The following is a 23,425-nucleotide window of genomic DNA, read 5'->3' as shown; positions in this document are numbered from 1 at the left end:
ACGCGGCCAACAGTCGCCCACATTGATAACAGCGTTACAATCATTTCAACGAAAGGGATCTTTCCCAGTGAACTGTCCTCTTCTGGGAAGTCGCATTATTGAGCTGCTACTTTGTTAACAACTGTTAATCTAATCAGTACTTTTGAGTAAGGAAAATTAACCAGCACCGGGTTCGTTATTCAGTTCATGTTCAGGAAAATATATAAATAAATGGAAAAAAGAATCTGCTACTGTCTATATTTATGTACTTCTTTACAATAAAGACTTAAATTGTGGGAAAACCTTTGAAGACTTAGCCCTCATTAAATACTGACTGTATTTTAGGACAAATTAACAAATATAGGAAAATTTAATGGTATATTAATGAGTGTGGCCTCTGCTCGTAGACCCTGCCACAGTCTTACAATGTACATGTATCTATGTTTTCATGAATTACATGACTGGTTAGTGAATGGTGATGACATATGACGCAACTGCAGTAAGATGTCTTACTACTCTCCGAATGTCTGATACTATGACATTAGATTTGTTTGGGTTTGTAATTAACTTTATCGTTGACTACGACCTGTAATGGATCCCATGACTGTACTCATCATATAGGTGACACGTTAACCTCACGTTTGTTTGCACAGTTCTAGACAACAGCTTGCATAGTGCAGTAAACTTAGATTATAGTTCAGTATAACGTTCAAGACCTCAGTAAAAATAAGTGTACATTGTCTGTATAAGATACCATGCCATTTAGTATTATAGCAGTCAGATGGATCAGTTTTGCGTTGTGACGTATATAACTTTCTGTCCACAGCATATTTACCTATAGAATGAACATAAGTGCTATCTGACGAACCACTTTTTTATAGAAAATACTGTCCGGGTAACTACACTACATTTAACTGTAATGAAAATTATTATACAAGAGTGTAAGTGGTATTGTAACCCTTTCCTAAAAACGAATAACGAATAACGAACCCGCTGCTAACCTCAGGCCCCTTAGACAGAATGCATGCACATACAATACATCCATATATGTCGATGTATGGACACCATGTGTATAATTCCATAACTTATACTTGTCATTATGTGGCTGAAGCAATGGTGAAGTAGTCCCTGTCATCAGGTACATCAAGTGTCAAGTGCCTTCACAGCTTGTTTCTGATTTCGATATTTTATTTACATCAGCTATCGTGTAATGTTGTTGAAACATATTTGTTAGTATGTGCGGCGTAAAAAACAAAAACAAAACAGGAATCATGTGATGGACCAGACAATCAATCTTTAATGACAGTTATTACTGGGGGTGGGTAATGGGTTGGGATGGGGGTGGGGGTGGGGGCAGGCGTTCAACAGACCGATTCCTGTTGCTGATCATGTTTCTGTGATCATTGTCTCTCGAAACAGGTTTTTCCTTAGAAATTTACTGTTTGGATAGGATAAAACTATTCAAGCTGATCATATTTCCGTGATCATTTTCTCAGAAATTTACTGTTTGGATAGGATAAAACTATTCAAGCTGATCATATTTCCGTGATCATTTTCTCTCGAAACAGGTTCTTCTCAGAATTTACTGTATGGGTTGAATGACGTCACGGCATATATAACACCGCTTAGGATTGTTGGTATCGTTTCAAAACCGCAGCAAACCGTTGGTGGTGAACTACAAAATGAACGCTCTCTCAGTTTACAGTGTGATGTTCATCATTGGTAAGAATATACTAGTTACGTATTTTTATCGAATATTTTTATTTTTATTGAATTATTGTACGTAGCACACTAAAAAAGGCAGGCTCGGGCTCGTGAAGACTTTTGTCAAAACAGATAGGTATTGCACGCGCACATCTTTGTTACAAATGAATACTGTGTCATTCATGATTCAAGTTGCTACATGAGTACACCTCTCACCGCTGTGGCTGTTCTTATTGCTTACGACAATCCATTGTCGTCTATTTTAAATGTAATACATTTAATGTAAATAATTGAATATATGCAGGTAGATTATAGGTGTACAAAGAATTTGGACAATATGCTGGAAAGGTCTCTTCGTTATAGGTTACGTGCGCACGCAAATAATAACGCAATTGAAAGAGAAAATGCATTGCAGGTAATCCTGTTTGTTCAAGCACATAAGCATACTGTCATAGGCCATACTTACCAGTTGTGTCACTATAAACTCAATTGGACCGACGATGTTTGCCTACGTAGTGCCAGTCACACAAGCACCGATGTTGTTGTGCCACGTTGGTAAAAGTTATTTTAAGCACTAACGTGACAAATAGCATTGATATTATACTTATTAACTGCTATATTGCTTAGTTTTATTTGAGTTCTTAATAAACTAATCAAAATATTAATATCCAAATTTACATTATATGCATGCAAGATTTTTTTTCGATATTTCCTTGGGTTCTTCATTCTGGACAGTTCTCTTAGTGTTCCACTTTATGTATATGGCGGCCAAAGACAACAGCTTGTGCCTTCCATCCAGTTTGATGGTACCAGTTTTACGTCATTGCCATCCGTGAACAAATCTGACCAACTGACCATCTGGTAACTGACCAAAGAGAAAATTGTCTAGACACAGTCTAACACATGCAGACACCATATACATGAGCACATGCGTTTTAAAAAAGCTGTAAGTGTAGGATTGGAATGAAATTTGTGTTTCCCTGTAAGGCATAAGGACACACTCACATAATAAAGATGTGACAGCTTCCACATGATCAGTTACATCACACTTAAACTAGATAAACTGGAAGACTTCAATGGATAGTTAAAGAAATCCTCGAAACATGTGAACTCGTTAAGGAAAAACACATCTCCGCTTGATGCTTTTTGGGTAAACTATATTGGGTAAGAACATTTATCATATATACCGTTCTCCCCTTGATTAATAAAGGAAAACTGATTTCCAGGTGATGTTGTTTGTTGTTTAACGCCGCTTTCAGCAATATTCAAGCTATTTGACGGCGGCCTGTAAATAATCGAGTCTGGGCCAGACAATCCAGTGATTGATATCATGAGCATCGAGTCACGCACTTGAGATACGATGACATGCATCAACCAAGTCACCAACCAAGTCGATTCCGCTTGTCGCCTTTTGCGACAATCATAGTCGACTTTCATGGCAAGCATGGGCTGATGACGATCTATTCTACCCCGGATCTTCACGGGTCTCTTGGTAATGAGTAGAGTGAATTGCAGTCTGTATAAGAGGGCCGTGTTTATAAGGCTTTGTGATGATGTTGAAGCCACTGGCGTATTCAGACAATTCATATCCTGTAGGGGGCGGTCGGGTTGCCTAGTGGTTAAAGCGTTCGCTCGTCACGCCGAAGCCCCGGGTTCGAATCCCGACATGGGTACAATGTGTGAAGCCCATTTCTGGTGTCCCCCGCCGTGATATTGCTGGAATATTGCTAAGTGCGGCGTAAAACCCCACTCACTCACTCACTCACTCACTCACTCACTCATGTCCTGTAGTCATTTTCTCTGACAATCTTCGAATGACCTGCTGAAGAGGAACCTTCGGTTGACGTACCATTTTTCAGTTATGTTCTGACATAACTAATATAATGTTCGAATAGGCCTTAAACCAAATTCACTGACATACTGTAACTATTTGAAATGTAGGCATATCTGCTTCGTTTGCACTCGACAATATTTCAGATATATGACGGCGTTCGGTAAATAATCATTTGTGGACAAGACAATTCAATGATTAGCATCATACTTGTAAATATCGATTGTCGAAATTGGGATACGATGACATGCATCGAGCCTGACCACCCGATCCCCTTATAAAGCTTGGTTTTTTTTGAATCTACGCTCTTACCTGGAATCCTCGCTGTTAGTCGAGGCATGTTCGTGTTTTAAAAGGTTTCATGTGATGAGAGAGAAAAATCCTTCTCATGTTTTATACCAGAATATCATACTGGTAACTGTGCGCACTTCGATGTTTTAGTGATTAAATTCACTTTTCTCGCAAAACATGTTAAGCACGTGCACATGTTCACACGGAATAGTTAGGTTGCATTCCAGCTATGTGTTCCCAACTGTTTTCGTGCTGTTTGGCAAATTTGTTGAAAACTGACGACCATTATTTGTTTGGTGGCGTTTCTGTTGGCCCAAAGTTTATATGATCGTGGATACGATTCTCGGTTCGCCCTGATTATGTATTTCCGTTTGTCAGCACCTTATCCGTGCTCGTGGGTTTCATCAAAGTTGCAAACATGTAAAAAACAGCATCACTTTGGGATTTTGTCTTAGCTGACAAGGCAAGGGAATGACCATCTAATGTTCCAGGTAGAAATCAGTTGTACAGCTAGTGCGAGAGAAAGAATTTAGTTTTACAGTTAGTGCGAGAGAGGGAATTTATTTGTACAGTTAGAGCGAGAGAAAAAATTTAGTTGTACAATTTGTGCTAATGAGGAACTTTAGTTCTACAGTTAGGGCGAGAGAGGGAATTTAGTTGTACAGTTAGGGCGAGAGAGGGAATTTAGTTGTACAGTTAGTGCGAGAGAATTTAGTATTACAGTTAGCGCGAGTGAGGGAATTTAGTTGTACAGTTAGCGCGAGAGAGGGAATTTAGTTGAACAGTTAGAGTGAGAGAGGGAATTTAGTTGTACAGTTACTGCGAGAGAAGGAACGTGGTACAGTTAGTGCGAGAGAGGAAACGTGGTTGTACAGTTTGTGCTAATGAGGAAGTTTAGCTGTACAGTTAGTGCGAGAGAGGGAATTCAGTTGTACAGTAAGTGAGACAGAGAATTTAGTTGTACAGTTAGTGCGAGAGAATTTAGTTGTACAGTTAGTGTGAGAGAATTTAGATGTACAGTTAGTGCAAGAGAGGGAATTTAGTTGTACAGTAAGTGCAAGAGAGGGAATTTAGTTGTACAGCTAGTGCGAGAGAAATTAGTTGTACAGTTTGTGCTAATGAGGAATTTTAGTTGTACAGTTAGTGCGAGAGGGGGTATTCTGTTGTACAGTTAGTGAGAGAGAGGGAATTTAGTTGCACAGTTAGTGCGAGAGAGGGAATTATGTTGTACAGTTAGTGAGAAAAAGAGAGATCAGTTGTACAGTTAGTGCGAGAGAGGGAATTTAGTTGCACGGTTAATGTGAGAGAGGGAATTTTTCGTACAGTTTGTGCGAGAGAGGGAATTTAGTTGTACAGCTAGTGCGAGAGAAATTAGTTGTACAGTTTGTGCTAATGAGGAATTTTAGTTGTACAGTTAGTGCGAGAGGGGGTATTCTGTTGTACAGTTAGTGAGAGAGAGGGAATTTAGTTGCACAGTTAGTGCGAGAGAGGGAATTATGTTGTACAGTTAGTGAGAAAGAGAGAGATCAGTTGTACAGTTAGTGCGAGAGAGGGAATTTAGTTGCACGGTTAATGTGAGAGAGGGAATTTTTCGTACAGTTTGTGCGAGAGAGGGAATTTAGTTGTACAGTTAGGGCAAGAGAAAGAATTTAGATGTACAATTTGTGCTAATGAGGAACTTTAGTTTTGCTGTTAGGGCGAGAGAGGGAATTTAGTTGTACAGTTAGAGCGAGAGAGGGAATTTAGTTGAACAGTTAGAGTGAAAGAGTTAATGTGGTAGAGTTAGTGAGAGAGAGGGAACGTGGTACAGTAAGAGCAAAAGAGGGAACGTGGTTGCATAGTTTGTGCTAATGAGGAATTTTAGTTGTACAGTTTGTGAGAGAGAGGGAATTTAGTTGTACAGTTAGTGAGAGAGAGGGAATTTAGTTGCACTGTTAATGGGAGAGAATTTAGTCGTACAGTTAGTGCAATAGAGAGGGAATTTAGTTTACAGTTAGTGTGAGAGAGGGAATTTAGTTGAACAGTTAGAGTGAGAGAGGTAATGTGGTAGAGTTAGTGAGAGAGAGGGAACGTGGTACAGTAAGAGCAAAAGAGGGAACGTGGTTGCATAGTTTGTGCTAATGAGGAATTTTAGTTGTACAGTTTGTGAGAGAGAGGGAATTTAGTTGTACAGTTAGTGAGAGAGAGGGAATTTAGTTGCACTGTTAATGGGAGAGAATTTAGTCGTACAGTTAGTGCAATAGAGAGGGAATTTAGTTTACAGTTAGTGCGAGAGAGGGAATTTAGTTGAACAGTTAGAGTGAGAGAGGTAATGTGGTAGAGTTAGTGAGAGAGAGGAAACGTGGTACAGTAAGAGCCAGAGAGGGAACGTGGTTGCACAGTTTGTGCTAATGAGGAATTTTAGTTGTACAGTTAGTGCGAGAGAGGGAATTTAGTTGTACAGTTAGTGAGAGAGAGGGAATTTAGTTGCACTGTTTGTGCGAGAGAGGGAATTCTGTTGTACAGTTAGTGAGAGAGAAGGAATTCAGTTGTACAGTAAGTGCGAGAGAGAGAAATTAGTTGTACAGTTAGTGGAAGAAAGGCAATTTAGTTGTACAATTACTGGAAAAGGGGGAATTAATTTGTACAGTTAGTGTTAGTGAGTAAAATTTAGTTGTACAGTTAGAGCGAGAGAGGGAATTCCGTTGTACAGTTAGTGAGAGAGAAGGAATGCAATTGTACAGTAAGTGTGAGAGAGGGAATGTGGTTGTACAGTTAGTGGAAGAAAGGCAATTTAGTTATATAGTTACTGGAAAAGGGGGAATTTATTTGTACAGTTAGTGTTAGTGAGTAAAATTTAGTTGTACAGTTAGAGCGAGAGAGGGAATTTAGTTGTACAGTTAGTGCCTGACAATTTATCTGTACAGTTAGTGCGAGAGTGGGAATTTAGTTGTACAGTTAGTGAGAGAGAGGGAATTCAGTTGTACAGCTAGAACGAGATAGGGAATGTGGTACAGTTAGGGCGAGAAAGGGACCGTGGTTGTACAGTTTGTGCTAATGAGGAATTTTAGTTGTACATTTAGTGCGAGAGAGGGAATTTGGTTGTACAGTTAGTGAGAGAGAGGAAATTTAGTTGTATAGTTAGTACGAGAGAGGGAATTTTATTTTACAGTTAGTGAGAGAGGGAATTCAGTGGTAAAGTAAGTGCGAGAGAGGGAATTTAGTTTTACAGTTAGTGCGAGAGAGGGAATTAAGTTATACAGTTAGTGGAAGAAAGGGAATTTAGTTGTACAGTTACTGGAAAAGAGGGAATTTATTTGTACAGTTAGTGTGGGTGAGTGAATTTAGTTGTACAGTTAGTTTTAGAAAGGTAATTTAGTTGTACAGTTAGTGCGAGAAAGTGAATTCTGTTGTAAAGTTTGTGCTAATGAGGAACTTTAGTTTTGATATTAGGGCAGGAGAGGGAATTTAGTTGTACAGTTAGAGCGAGAGAGGGAATTTAGTTGTACAGTTAGTGCATGACAATTTAGCTGTACAGTTTGTGCGAGAGAGGGAATTTAGTTGTACAGTTAGTGCAAGAGAGGTAATGTGGTACAGTTAGTGTGAGAGAGGGAACGTGGTTGTACAGTTTGTGCTAATGAGGAATTTTAGTTGTACAGTTAGTGCGAGAGAGGGGATTTAGTTGTACAGTTTCTGGAAAAGAGGGAATTTATTTGTACAGTTAGTGTGAGTGAGTGAATTTAGTTGTACAGTTAGTTCAAAAGAGGTGATTTAGTTGTACACTTAGTGCGAGAAAGGGAATTCAGTTGTACAGTTAGTGCGAAAGAGGGAATTTAGTTGTACAGTTTTTGCAGGAGGGGAATTTAGTTGTACAGTTTGTGCGAGAGAGGGAATGTGGTTGTACAGTTTGTGCAAGAGAGTGAATTCAGTTGTGCATTTAGTGAGAGAGAGGGAAATCAGTTGTACAGTAACTGCCAGAGAAGGAATTTAGTTGCACAGTTAGTGTGAGAAAATGAATTCTGTTGTACAGTTTGTGCTAATAAGGAATTTTAGTTGTACAGTTAGTGCAAGAGAGGGACTTCAGTTGAACAGTTAGTGAGAGAGAGGGAATTCTGTTGCACTGTTTGTGCGAGAGAGGGAATTCTGTTGTACAGTTAGTGAGAGAGAAGGAATTCAGTTGTACAGTTAGTGCGAGAAAATGAATTCAGTTGTACGGTTTGTGCTAATAAGGAATTTTAGTTGTACAGTTAGTGCAAGAGAGGGACTTCAGTTGTACAGTGAGTGAGAGAGAGGGAATTCAGTTGTACAGTAAGTGCGAGAGAGGGAATTTAGTTGTACAGTTTATGCGAGAGAATGAATTAAGTTTGACAGTTCGTGCAAGAGAGGGAATTCAGTTGTACTGTTAGTAGAAGAAAGGGAATTTATTTGTACAGTTACTGGAAAAGAGGGAATTTATGTGTACAGTTAGTGTGAGTGAGTGACTTTAGTTGTACAGTTAGTTCCTGAGAGGTAATTTAGTTGTACGCTTAGTGCGAGAAAAGGAAATCAGTTGTACAGTTTGTGCTAATGAGGAACTTTAGTTGTACAGTTAGTGCGAGAAAGTGAATTCAGTTGTCCAGTTTGTGCTAATGAGGAGCTTTAAATGTACAGTTACTGCGAGAAAGGGAATATATTTGTACAGTTAGTGCGAGAGAGGGAATTTAGTTGCACGGTTAGTGGGAGAAAGGGAAATTAGTTGTACAGTTTGTGCTAATGAGGAACTTTAGCTGTACAGTTAGTGCAAGAGACGAAATTTAACTGTGCAGTTAGTGCAAGAAAGCGATTTTAGTGGTACAGTTACTGGAAAAGAGGGAATCTATAGGGCAAGAGAGTGAATGTGGTTGTACATTTTGTGCAAAAGAGGGAATTCAGTTGTACAGTTAGTGTGAGAGAGGGAATTTAGTTGCACGGTTAGTGGGAGAAAGGGAAATTAGTTGTACAGTTTGTGCTAATGAGGAACTTTAGTTGTACAGTTAGTGAGAGAGACGAAATTTAACTGTACAGTTAGTGCAAGAAAGCGAATTTAGTGGTACAGTTACTGGAAAAGAGGGAAACTATAGGGCAAGAGAGTGAATGTGGTTGTACATTTTGTGCAAAAGAGGGAATTCAGTTGTACAGTTAGTGTGAGAGAGGGAATTTAGTTGTACAGTTTGTGCTAATTAGGAACTTTAGTTTGTACAGTTAGTGCGAGAATGGGAATTCAGTTGTACATTAAGTGCGAGAGAGGGAATTGATTTATACAGTTAGTGTGAGAAAGGGAATTCTGTTGTACAGTTATTGCGAGAGAGGGAATTTAGTTGTACAGTATGTTCGAGAGAGGGAATTTAGTGTTACAGTTAGGGCGAGAGAGGGAATTAAGTTTGACAGTTAGTGCGAGAGAGGGAATTTATTGGTACAGTTTGTGCGAGAGAGGGAATTTAGTTGTACAGTTAGTGCGAGAAAGAGAATTAAGTTTACAGTTAGTGCAAGAGAGGGAATTTAGTTGTACAGTTAGTGCAAGAGCGGGAATTAAGTTGACACTTTGTGCTATTGAGGAATTTTAGTTGTACAGTTTGTGCTAATGAGGAATTTTAGTTGTGCAGTTAGTGTGAGAGAGGGAATTGAGTTGTGAATGTAGTTAGAGAGAGGGAATTAAGTTGCACGGTTAGTAAGAGAAAGGGAATTCATTTTTACAGTTTGGGCTAATGAGTAACTTTAGTTGTACAGTTAGCATGAGAGAGGGAATTTGGTTGTACAGTTTGTGGAAGAGGGGGAATTCAGTTGTACAGTTACTGGAAAAGAGGGAATCTATAGGGCAAGAGAGGATATGTGGTTGTACAGTTTGTGCGAAAGAGGGAATTTAGTTGTACAGTTAGTGCGAGAGAGGGTATGTGGTTGTACAGTTAGTGCGAAAGAGGGAATTTAGTTGTAGAGTTAGTGGGAGAAAGGGACTTAAGTTGTACGGTTTGTGCTAATGAGGAATTTTAGTTGTACAGTTAGTGCGAGAGACTGAACATAGTTGTACAGTTCGTGTGGGAGGGGAATTTAGTATGACAGTTTGTGGGAGAGAGGGAATTTAGTTTACAGTGTGTGCGAGAGAGGGAATTAAGTTGTACAGTTTACGCTTATGAGGAACTTTAGTTGTACAGTTAGTGCGAGAGACGAAATTTAGTTGTACAGTTAATGCAAAAAAGGGAATTAAGTTGTACAGTTACTGGAAAAGAAGGAATCTATAGGGCAAGAGAGGTAATGTGGTTTTACAGTTTGTGAGCAAGAGGGAATTTAGTTTTACAGATAGTTCGAGAGAGGGAATTCAGTTGTACAGTTTGTGCGAGAGAGGGAATTTAGTTGTACAGTTAGTGGAAGAAAGGGAATTTAGTTTTACAGTTACTGGAAAAGGTGGAATTTTTTTGTACAGTTAGTGTGAGAGAGTGAATTTAGTTGTACAGTTAGTTCAAGAGAGGGAATTTAGTTGTACGCTTACTGCGAGAAAGGGAAATCTGTTGTACAGTTTGTGCTAATGAGGAACTTTAGTTGTACAGTTAGTGCGAGAAAGGGAATTCAGTTGTACAGTTTGTGCGAGATGGGAAGTTTAGTTGTACAGTTAGTGCGAGAAAGGGAATTCAGTTGTACAGTTTGTGCGAGATGGGAAGTTTAGTTGTACAGTTAGTGAGAGAGAGGGAATTTAGTTGTACAGTTTGTGCGAGATGCGAAGTTTAGTTGTACAGTCTGTGGCGTGATGCTGTATGGGCATACACGGAAATCACTCCCCGTCTTAACAAGTTTGCACAAAGGTGTAATTAATATTGATTAATATTAATTCCCCTTTTTGAAGTATTTTAACCACATGAGGACAAGATATTCATATTACAAAGTGTACATGTTAATGTGCAAGCTATTGAGTAACTGGTTAAAAACGTTCGCGTTTCCGTCTTTCCATCATCCTTCAGAGCTATGGCCTCACGTCGCGATGTCACATTGCAGCGAAGTCACAGCTTAAAGAATGTTGCGACGCTACTCCCATTGACATTTGTCTTGAACAATATTCGACTTATCCTCTGTCATAGATTACACCGATATCTTTGACGATTTAATGTATTTTCTTTAATTCTCGTCTGTACAGCTTCATGCTAGCAATAGACGCACTGAAGACATATCCAATGCACTTCCTAATTCACGGCTGATTCACCCTGAACTTCTAGACTACTAGGGATCAGCAGTCGCATTAATTTGGAGACGCATTAATTTCAAGATTTACATTATTTACTGCGCATGGATACTTTTCCAGATACATTCTCTCCCAGCATCGATGAATAGTGTTGTTATAAGGTTAAAATGCGTCTCAAAAACACTAGAAAATGATAACTAAATTGAACCAATTTAACCGTTTATAGCTGCAATAATGAGTTGCATTAGATATACAAAGTCCGTGACAGAACTTTTAGTTCGAAAGACATTTTACATTTATCACAAGAGTATTCTGGACATTCCATATTTATCATTGGATTGGTTCCATGTTATCGTCGATTAGTTAATGAATCAAGCAGAGAGGTAAGATACTTTTCATTTGTAGCATCCGGAGTGAGCCACACATTCAATAGAGAGATGATCAATCTGGCACGTAGCCTTCTGTATTTTTCCGATTATGACAAACATGAGTTCATGGTCAGATCTAACTTTTAACGAATGAAAATGAGGTATTGTGACATGTGACAAAGACAGGCTAGGCCAGAACACTGTAAAATTATACCTTCAACATTAGGAGAAGAGAGCGCGGTTTGCAGTCGATCGAGTCGAATCCCGATCGTTTTAAGTTTTCCCATTTAGTGACGAGCCCGGTCTGATCCTGTCGTGATATTGATATATGGACTGAGACGTTATAGCATTGAATGTATGTAGGCAAAACGTGCTACGAGGCGAGCACTACGGAAATTTAGAAGTAACAAGTCTGCTGATAACAGAAAGAGTTACTGTTCCTTAAGAAATCGATATAAGTACGAAATCAGGTTATATAAGAACAAGATACGACACAATAGAATTGGACAGCTATGTAATGCAATGGGTAATGCTAAGAAATTTTGGAAAGAGGTTCGATCCATTAACATGAAAAACATCCCTGCTTGTAGCATTTCCAAAGGTGAATGGGCAATTGATTTTAAAGAAGTATTTTCAACAAATGACGTATTTGATCATACGCTTTTTGATGTTTGATGACATATTTGATCCTATAAATGAAGATGATTTCTTTTCTGAAATAGATCGGGAAATCCTTGAATCTGATATTCAACATCATGAGATACTGACAGCAATTCAGTCACTTAAACAACGTAAATCCCCGGGACTGAATAATATTCTTGCTGAAATGCTGCAACCATCAAAGGAGATAATTTTGCCCTATCTTACAAAATTGTTTAATATGATTTTTCGTTCAGGCGTATTTCCAAGTTCGTGGTCGAAGGGCATTGTTATACCTATTCATAAGAAAGGAGATGCTAGCAATGCAGATAATTATAGAGGTATAACATTAAACAGTATTTTAGGGAAAGTATTTTCGAGTATATTAAACAACATACTAACGTTATGGGCCAATATGAGGGATAGCATTCCAGAATATCAGGCCGGGTTTAGAAAACACTATTCGACTACAGATCATATTTTAACATTAAATGCAATTATAGAAAAATATTTGATGAAACGTGGGCGAAAATTGTATGTAGCTTTTGTTGATTTCCGGAAGGCTTTTGATTCTGTGAATCGTCATAAACTGTGGGTGTGCCTTAGGAGAGCTGGATTACGGGGCAAAATGTACCTGATTCTTAAAAGCATGTACTCTAATGTCAGGGCGTGTGTGCGTTGTAAAGGTGATTTCACTGACTTTTTGATGTGTATGAAGTCCCATTCTATTTTCATTCTTTATTAACGAATTGTGTATAGAAATATTGAATAGTGGCAAACACGGGGTCCAATTATGTCCGGATATTTTAGAATTGTTCTTATCATTGTTTGCTGATGCTGTTATTCTTATATCACACTCAGTCGCGGGTCTTCAGAACCAATTAAAATTTTTGACTGATTACACTGATGATTGGAAGTTAACTGTAAACTTAGAAAAGACAAACATAGTCGTTTTTAGAAGAGGTGGTCCATTAGCTTCAGTCGAAAAATGGTTATATAAGGGTTCAAGAGTTAAAGTTGTTAGCAAGTATAAATACCTAGGTGTTCCGTTTACCAACACTTTCAGTATGGGTAATCTTGTGAAGGATTTATCTGTAAGGGGTAAAAAAGCCATGGTCATGTTATTGTCAACTTTATCTAAACTCCAGTCTTTATCCCCAAGTATATTCTTTAAATTGTTTGACACACAGATACAACCAATACTTTTGTATGGCTCTGAATTATGGGGTTTTAAACATTTTGATACAATCGAAAAAGTACATCTTCTTGCTTGTAATTTTTTTTAAATGACTGGAGTCAACTCCCCTAATAATATTGTTTACGGAGAGTGCGGTAGATATCCTCTGTACGTTAATTCATATATTCGTTGTATCAGATATTGGCTAAAAATACTTACTTTGCACAAACAGCGACTGCCAAGGAAAGCTTACAATATGTTATACAACTATGATAATCTGGGTTACACAACTTGGGCATCAAATATTCGGGTACTCTTGTTCTCAAATGGCTTTGGCTATGCTTGGATTTATCAAGAAGTTGGTAACACCTGTATGTTTGTAAATATGTTCAAAGAAAGAATTGTAAATACCTTTTATCAAACATGGATGTCTAATTTAAATGCAAGAAGCAGATATGATGTGTATAGATCATTCAAATCCTTACTGGAGCCTGAAAAATATTTAAGTGTCCTTTGTAATTTAAATCTTCGTTCAACATTCACGCGTTTTCGTATGGGACTGAGTGATAATAGAGTAAATACCGGAAGAAGACAAAATACGTTAAAATCTATGCGTTTGTGTCCATTACGTGATATTGGTGTTGAGGACGAATTTCATATACTTTTTGTCTGTGAGTTTTACCAAGATATCCGAAAACGTTTTGTACCCGCCAAATACATTAAACAGCAATGTACCACATCCCTTATATCACTTATGTCTAATCAATTTTCTGGTGTAATCTACAGTTTAGCTCAATTTCTCCATCAAGCACTCAATATTCGGCAAGAACTTGTAAATACAAATGTCTCCTAGAACTCACATATATGTTGAAAGTATGTATACATTGTGTGTATATGTATATAGGCCGGAGGCCTTTCATACAATAAACTTCTTGACTGAGAGTAAGTAAAACTATGTGAGTATAAAGCTGGTGTTGCGTTTCCTTATTATGCGAGTATGAATACTGACTGAGACAACTTGGAGTAAGCGTCGTTAGACCAATCACTCCTTGACGGAGCTGAGCCGATGTTGACAAGGCGAGCTGCACAGTCATGGCTTAACTGACCATGGTGACCAGGAACGGCAATACTTTCAGTAACTGTAGTTGGGTCGCACTTGACGCCCGGAAGCAGCTACGACAGTATGTGTTTTGATATTTGCGGGTATTATTGTGTATTCGTGTTGTCATACAAGGTATAATGACGTCATAACATTCCAGAGTGACGCCATATCTGTCCAAAGACTGAGAGATGTACGGAACATGGCTGATAACGTTTGTATCTCATAACGATAACAACGTATTTTGAAACGAAAATTCCGTGCATGGAATACTCAATGACATCGCAAATCTCAAAAATATATTGACCTGTTGTCCTAAGACTGTGCGCACGATCTAAGATCCCAAAACGTGTTGTGCGTGACCTGTAATGTGTGCCATATTTCCTCCATAGGGTCTGTCCTGGGCACATCTGATGTAGACACTGTCTGGATGAAGACCACCATTCAGGGCTACTTCTCCCAGTCACGGAACAACGACACAGACCCGACCTACAAAAAGGCGGCAAAGAATTTCATCTTGAAGGAGTTCGGTGACTACGGCCTGGAGACCCACACACATACTTTTGCCACAGGTGTCTCGACGGTAACGTCATCAACGTTTAACATTACCCAGCATTAGTATGCTGATGTCCCCAGTGGGGATCCCGTTTTAGAAATGGTCCTCGGCAACCTGTGCTGGGTATAAGAGGTGACTTCTCGGATCGGGTGTTCAGGTTCGGTCACTGGGTTGAAGGCGTGCCAACTTACCCCGACAGTGTGGATGGTTGCTCACAATATCAATTAGGGGTTTGTATCGATTATTTACAGGCAACCGTCATATTGCTGGAATACTGCTGAGTGCGGAATTACACAAGAAGCACACACACGCACGCATACAAATTTTTATTTTTATTTTTCAAAACTCATAGATTGCATGTACGTATGCAACTAAACGTACACTTTTCAAAAAAGTCAATTCTGTTATGCTAATTAAATAACGTTCTGCGTTCTGCGCTCCTCAATAACTTTCCATGTTGCATTCTTGCGTATGTTCCATAAAGCATTTCTAAATAACGTTCACTATTTCTCCCCTCACTACTATTCAATAATGCACTCCTCAATAACTTTCTTTATCATACACCTAGCAATGACACGAGTCATTTTGCATTTGCAATAGAGCCAACGTGGAGACGCTCCTATCAAAGGGGTTGTAATAACCAGACACGTATTACATCCTCTGCCGGGCTGATATGGCTTGTCAATGCATTTTGAATGGGCGGACGATACGAGCCAGGGTGGTAAGAGTTACGTCCCTTAGTGGTCGTCTGCTCGTCTGCTCAGCAAGCTTTCCCGAGCCAATGACTTCCAAACAAGGTGAAACTGTTTGGAATTCACTTGCAAATAGATACATTTTACAATTTTATGTTATGGTATATGATAAAAAGGTTATTATGTGGCAGTTTTCAAATCGGCCCTTGGGCTGATATTCGCTATCGGGTTTACATGGGATATGATCTGAAAACTGCCAAAGATTAACCTCTAACTATTGCAGCCCTTAATGACGTCCTTTGTTACCGAAGTGGTACTGCGTGTACATCAGCAGGTATCATAACACTTCCTTGGAATGTGTCTGGGTGCTACGCAAGGGAGATAGTTCTATTGATATACAACTTCTTTATTACAAATAATGGGACGTTTCGGTGTAATGTTTCTGTGAAATGTGAAGTAGGAAGGTTATATACATGTGGATAATTGATGCATATATGATACAGTCAATGTGTAAAATCATTCGAGTGTTAATGTGCCTAATTTTCACTGAGTCAATTTACGAAACGCCAACATATTTCAGTCACGTTACAATTTAAATATTTTCCCGTCAGTGTAACTTAAAAGTATTGAGAATTTCATCATTAAAAACATCGATATACTTATTATGTTAGGACGAGTTGCTTTTATTCAAATTTCTTTAACTGATAGTTTCTCTATTTCAGGTCAAAGGCAACAACGTTATTGGCATTTCGAAAGGAAAGCTTTTCAAAACAGCCAATGACAGGATAGTTGGAGTCGCCGCTCATTACGACACTGCGACGGGTACTCCAGGTGAGTTTGTGTTGCCAAACCCTCACTTGTGATATATTAAAAGGAAATACTTTTACATCATAACTCTATTCATGAATGAGTTAAAGTTTTTATACGCCTCAGTCAGAAATATTCCAAATATGTACAAATGGTGTCTGTCAGCAAAGCCATTTTCCATTTGTTGTTTAACGCCCCAGTATTCCAGCTTAACGCCCAACACAGCAATATTCCAGCTATATGACGGCGGCCTGTAAATAATCGAGTCTAGGCAAGACAATCCAATGATTGATATCATGAGCATCGATCCACACAATTGGGATACGATTCCATGCACCTCCTTTTACGACAAGCAAGGTTTGCTGAAGACCTATTCTAAACCGGGTCTTTACGGGACTACTACTACTACTACTACTACTACTACTACTACTACTACTACTACTACTGCCGTTTATGATATGCCTAAATTCTAACAAGTACTGCTGTTTAGCAGCGCAACATATTATTAAAGTGAGTGAGTGGGTATGATTTTACGCCGCTTTCAGCAATATTCTAGCAACATCACGGCGGGGACACCAGAAATGGGCTTCACATATTGTACCCACGTCGGGAATCGAGCCCGGGTCTTCGGCGTGACGGGAGAACGCTGTAACCATTAGGCTACCCCACCGCCCACATATCATTTGAAATCTGGTCATCAATGTATAAGAGTACACTCGAATTTCAATCTCATTTCCCTGGGGTGTAACTGTCCAAGTTATTATACATTTAACTTTATCATAATTTCACCTTTTAAACATGAAAAATATGTGTGAAATATGAAGTTTCCTTTATTTACCGGCCGCCTCCGTGGTCTAGTGGAGCGGAAGGTCCGGGGTTCGATCCCCGACTGCGTCATACCAAATGACGTTAAAAGATGGTACTTGTTGTTACCCTGTCTGGCACTCGGCATTAAGGGGATAAAACAAGGACTGGTCGGCTCGGAGTCAGTATACTGTATCTGAGTGGGGTATTCATGTAAAACTACGGCATGGTAACCTGGTAACACACACACACACACACACGCACACACACACACCAGTGCATGCAATAATCTTAGGTGCGACGTTAGACCCCATGTTTACCTCACCTCACCTGCATTCACCATTTTTTCAGGCGTGAATGCAAACGGAGCCGGGGTCGTGGCCATGTTGCAGGCGGCCAAACATCTCGCCAAGTTTACTCGAGACTACACCGTGGTGTTTGTTGCATTCGACTTCTTGGAGCCTGGATCAGGTTTGAATATTTTAAAGCAATGTTTTCCCCCAACACACTAGGGCCTAACATGAATTCAACGCATAACAACAATAACACCCAAGCAGGTTTTCCATCTATTTATTGATAATGTTTCTGCCCTGAGCTGAAGGTTTGAATACATTTGTAGCAACTTACAACAAGAAATAAACGTATATTTTCACCCTTAAAAATGACTTTGCATGTGAATTCCCTACCCATTAGAACAACAATGACACCTTCAGGTTCCCGTCAGCTAAATGTAGCTAGAGATAATAGTAACCACATTGGTACTTCATCACTACATTAGTCGCCCCCCAGCAATTGGATCATTGGAACCTTGCCTCTCTTGGATTGCGTACCAGCGCCGGTAGGCTTGTCCTTAAAGACCAAGAAATTCGTTGTGCGGAGGTGCATCCCTCAGTACCCCCTTTGACTTATGATCGCGGGTGTTCGAATGCCAGATTCGCCAGGAGTATGATGCGTGGGATAAAACACGCTTCCGAGGTTTTGCTTGAAAATGTAAAACCGCTAGCCGTTTGCCCGAGGCCTTTTCCCGAGATCAAGGTTTTACATTTTCAACCAAACCCGAAAAGGGGTGTTTTATCCATTATGACCGTTTAAATGCCAGGAATATTAGAAAGCATAAGAAAACATCGAGGTACCTTAAAGTAAAACAATACTGCGTGTCGCGGTCGAAGGAATTCCATCAAAGCGTTCTGTCGAAAAACCACGTGCAGCATGTACCAGCTGGAGTCATGACATGTAAAACTGAACAAATGTTGGAAAACTGAGTTACAGAACTTAACACGACATGTGAGGTTACAGGTAAAGTGGTAACATGATATGCCGTGATATAATTGAAATACTGTTCAAACCTGCGTTAAAAACATGGTAAGGTTTTCTGTTTTGCATGGTTTGTCATTCTTTCACCATTATGAACCGATGAATTACAGACTAAAAACATGAATCATAGATCGTTAAATATTCGGCGTAATAAACCATACCAGAAGTAAGATGTTCCCATTTACAATCCATGCATGGCCCACAGCATGACGGAATGAGGTAGCGCTGTAAGGTCTTTAAAATATGATGTCATTGTAGTGTAACCTTTTTGCGTGGCGTCATATTAATGTATAACGTAATTTATCAGTGGAATAGGGATTTGAATGAGAAATTAAGGGAATACGTAACTATGCCTGTTTGATAAATTTGTTCAACATTATTGACACCAACATAGAAAAACAACATTATGTAAAACTGTTAGCTTATTAAGTTTTTGACCTATATGCCTCCACAGTGAGGTAGTTGGGTTTAACGCCGCTTTTAACAGTATTCCAGTTATATCACTACGTGTTAGCTTTATCAGGGAGTCCGAAGTGAAGAGGGTCTCAGACGTTTACCACTTTGGTGAAACGCACAAGCACAGGTATGGTGCTGACAAACCTAGAAACATAATCAGGGCGAACCTGGATTCGAACCCACAATCACAGATTTTTGACATGCTCAAGGAACGCAACTCTGCACAGCGAAGTGCGGCGTCTTAGACGACTGGGCGACGCTATAGTAAAGTATGGCGCGGTAGTTTACAGTGCTCATACATATCCTAGAAAAAGTTCAATTCTTTTAAGAAGGTTTCATTGTACATCCATTCCCAGCCTGCAGAAGTCTTGGATGCGGAAGTAGAGCGTTTATGACTCAATGGGTGAATTCATACTGGTCCACGACACCAACAGTAATCGGCGTCATTGTGATGGACAATATATTGAACTTCGATGACAGCGCGGAATCACAGATTGTACCTACTGGATTTGACAAGGTAACGTTTTAGTTTTCCAAACTTTTCAGTTTGCAGTGACATAAATCATATCCGATTGACGTCATTTAACAATGCGATTGCGTCAGTTTCCACACCACTGAAGAATTGGATAGGTTTTGTCGCTAGTAATTGAGATTGAACTTACAATTGTTTAGTCAATGCCGTTGATTGACATTGGCTTCTGAAAACGTTTGAGTGTGAGTGAGTGAGTTCGATTCCAGGAATATCACGCCGGTGGGCACCAGATATGGGCTTCACACATTGTACCCATGTCGGGAATCGACCCTGGTCTTCGACGTGACGAACTATCGCTTTAACCACTAGGCTATCCGACCGCCCCTTAAAAAAAGTTTGGCTTTTATACGAAAGTTATAGTTATATATACACATAAGTAAAATGTCAAAACTGGGACAATATGCCAGTGAGATCATGGCGGCGGACACCAGGAAAGGGCTTCACACATTTTTACCAATGTGGAGAATTGAGTTCGGGACTTGGGCGTGACGAGCAGAATCCTTTGTTTTTAACTACTAAGTTACCTCATCGTCCATTTTCTAATTATTAAAACAAAAGTATTTATTAAAGATCTAAACGATTTCGGAGTACTCATTTGCATACCCGAAAGTCCAAGTTAGTATTTAGGCTTGAAGACTTAATGTCGTGAATTTGTCGAACTCCGTAACCCGGGTATGTAATGCTAGCACAATCAACCAAGTCATCGAGACGGATTATCCCATCACTTGACTCGCAGTCTGATGCTTGCCGTGAAAAGGCGACTAATTGGATCCACACGACTGCTCTATAACTTAGTTGATAGCATTTTGTCACCTTGACACATGGATGGCTGTCATCGTATCTCAATTGCGTGGATCGATGCTCATGATGTCAATCACTTGATTGACTGGTCCAGACTCGATTATTTACAGACCACCGTCATATAGCTGGAATATTGGTGACTGCGGCGTTTAACAACAAACAAACAAACAAAGAGTCGCTCGTGTATTCTTTCATTGGTTTATCTGGTCCACACTCGATTTTGTATATTCCACCTTAGTATAGCTGGGGGTTCCTGACTTCCGTGAAAAAGACTCATGCATTTGTTGCAGCTGTTTCCCAGCGTTGTGAGCAGGATCGCCTCAAACAACAACAAAGGAGACTTCCTGACAGTCATCGGACGTCCTTTTGACTCAGGTGTTCTCAACTCTTTCATTCAATCCTACACCGCTTTGGGTCAGCCGGAGTTTGGCATGGAGAAGGTTTACATCTCCACCTTAACTGGGCCTTCTGTTACTGTCGACGAAATCAATACCTACTCGGAACTTATGAGAAGTGACCACAGTACCCTCTGGTTGAATGGCATCCCGTCCATCTTCCTCACTGACACTGGTAAGAAGGTTTGTTTCTAATGCCATCCAATCTCGTGTTATGCAACTATTCTAGTACGATAAATACTCTGGTAGATTCGGCTTCTATAGCTTCTTCGTTTGGAGAGCATTGACATGACAATTAAGTGTCACGTCAATGGTCTCCAAACGGAGAAGCACAATCAAACTACACTCGCGAAATTCAGAGCTAAGACGTTGAGTGAGTTGGTTTAACGCCGCTTTTAACAGTATTCCAGTTATATCACGACGTGTCAGCTTAATGTGGGCGGAAAGCCCGAAGTGATGCAGGTCTCAGACGTTTACCTCTTCGGTGCAACCCACGAGCACAGGTATGGTGCTGACAAACCTAGAAACATAATCGAGGCGAACCTGGATTCGAACCCGCCATAGGTTTCTGGCGTGCCCAAGGGACCAACTCTGCACAGCGAATTGCGGCGCCTCAGACGACTGGGCCACCCGTGCCCACGCTTAGATGTTGAAACGAAATTGAAGCATGATCGGACGGTCAGGTTCGCTGACTTGGTTGATGCATGTCATCGTTCCTCAATTGCATTGATTGATGCTCACGATGTCCATCACTGGATTGTCTGGTTCCAACTTAATTATTTAGTTGGTTGGCTGGTCTGTTGGTTTATTCCAGCTTTATGACAGCGGTCTGTAAATAATCGAGTATGGACCAGACAATCCAGTGATTAATATCATGAGCATCGATCCACGCAATTGGGATCGATGACATGCATCAACCAAGTCAGCGAGCCTGACCGTCCGATCATGGGTTGCATGGGTTGCTGAATCTGAATGGGGATCTTCACGGGTCCTTGATTATTTAGAGACCGCCGTCATATAGCTGGACAATAGCTGAGTGCGGCGTAAAGCAACAAAGAAATAAACAAACAAATTAACCATTCTATTATCCGTGCAATTTTGATTCACAAAATATAACGTATTCTTGCAGCCAACTTTCGGGGTTACATGAAAACCTGCTACCATAAATCATGTGATGACATGAGTCAGGTCACGGACAAGAGGATCCAGTTCGTCGGGAAGACGACCCAGGCTGTCATTGACACTGTGGGCAAACTTTCGCCAGCATCAAGTGCAGGTAACTCTGCATGACGTACATTCCGAATGTTGTTCTCACTATGTGTCTAAATTGATTGGTGCAAGAATAGGGGCCCTTCATTTTATATTTGTAATGAATAAAAACACTGACAGTCAAGTCAGGACATTGATATAAATGTAGTCAGTTCTTGTCATCGTCGGTCTGTTATTGTTTCCAGGAGTACACCGTCTGGATGTGTCTATGCTTGGAGTTCTCGTGGGGATACTCCTGTGGATCAACGCTGCCTTTACTGTATAGACCCTCCAGTTGCCCGCGCATTGCTGACGGGACAGGCTGAAGTTTACATTCGCCCACATTAAAATGTTACCGACCGATCATTAAAAGAGACCCTACCCTGCTTAATTCGGTTCCACTTTTCCTATTTAAGGAGTTCGTTGTCTTCTTTAATGTGTACATTGTTAGTATCCCTTCATGACGATCAATAATGGCGTTCAAGATTTCTTTCCTAAAAGGGAATACTATCATATAGTAATGAACACACTCCGTACCACTTTCTTGTTTGTTTTAAGTGAATTAAATGAAATCGTTGTGCGATGAAGAATATAATGGACAAGATCAATCTTCAAAATGACAAAGGCTATATTTGCTACAAAACAAAACAAAACAAAAACAAAACAATACAAATGACATTTTTTTTTAGATCGACTGACAAGGTATTTTTAAAAAAAGGCAATTTGAGCTGAATTTAATACCCCCCTCCCCCCATCCCCCAACAAAAAAGAAACACACACACCAAAAGACAAACAAAAGACAGCACAAAAATCAGCTCTGATGAAGAACACTGGAATCACACCTCACCATGTCGGTTAAAGTGTTCAAAACGGAAACGAAAGTACAAAGGGGAGTATGACGACACAGTAGTTTAAGGATATTTGCCTTGTAAATATGTATGTATATCTGAAAGACCTGAAAACATTTAATGAGTGGCGACATAATCTATTTGTGTGTCTTCAGAGGAAGTTATAACTACAGCTATTGTAATGTTGACTATCAATCAGAGCGTCAGTCTCAGGGGTATTCGTGCGTGTAACTCGTAGTTTCAAAGCGAGTTCTAAGAGACCAACATCAACGAGTGAGTGTAAACCTACTAACAGCAGGTGTTGAGGAGTGTTGGCTTATTACACTCTCATAAACCTGTCTCGAAGGATGACGCAAGTAGATAGATATTTTAAGTAAAATATCCACATCAAGTATTGAATCCCACAAAAAGCATTCAACACAGTGGAACAAAATAGATTTTTAAAGACAAAACAAAGTAAATTGGTCAATAAGTTTAACTTTAGCTTCATGTATATCGATGATGTGATATTGTTCAATAACCAGGAAATAGCCAATTCCCTTCCACTGATTTACCCACCTGAACTAGGAATAACGATGACCAGTGAGAGCGCTTCATCTGTTTCATATTTAGATCTATGCATAAGATTGTAAGTGACAAAACACTCTCAACAAGACTGTCTGACAAGAGGGATGACTTCAACTTTCCAATAGTCAATATGTCGAACAATATTTTTGCTG

The 23,425-nt window shown here is 39.7% G+C and overlaps 1 protein-coding gene across 1 annotated transcript; it reads left to right on the top strand.

Annotated features, from left to right (window-relative positions):
* The first annotated feature begins 1,654 nt into the window (after positions 1–1,654).
* On the top strand, positions 1,655–22,144 carry LOC139470387 (uncharacterized). Its single transcript, XM_071252805.1, has 8 exons — positions 1,655–1,701; positions 14,646–14,836; positions 16,224–16,332; positions 17,464–17,583; positions 19,239–19,399; positions 20,506–20,785; positions 21,740–21,886; positions 22,065–22,144. The coding sequence occupies exons 1-8, from the start codon at positions 1,662–1,664 to the stop codon at positions 22,142–22,144; spliced, it is 1,128 nt and encodes a 375-aa protein (XP_071108906.1). The 5' UTR covers positions 1,655–1,661.
* The last annotated feature ends 1,281 nt before the right edge of the window (positions 22,145–23,425 follow it).

Source organism: Haliotis cracherodii, unplaced genomic scaffold (genome assembly GCF_022045235.1).
Source record: "Haliotis cracherodii isolate W230 unplaced genomic scaffold, xgHalCrac1.p SCAF_20, whole genome shotgun sequence".
Classification (NCBI taxonomy): Eukaryota; Metazoa; Mollusca; class Gastropoda; order Lepetellida; family Haliotidae; genus Haliotis; species Haliotis cracherodii.
The sequence above is the reverse complement of the archived record's forward strand: the minus strand, read 5'-3'. Positions and strand labels throughout refer to the sequence as shown.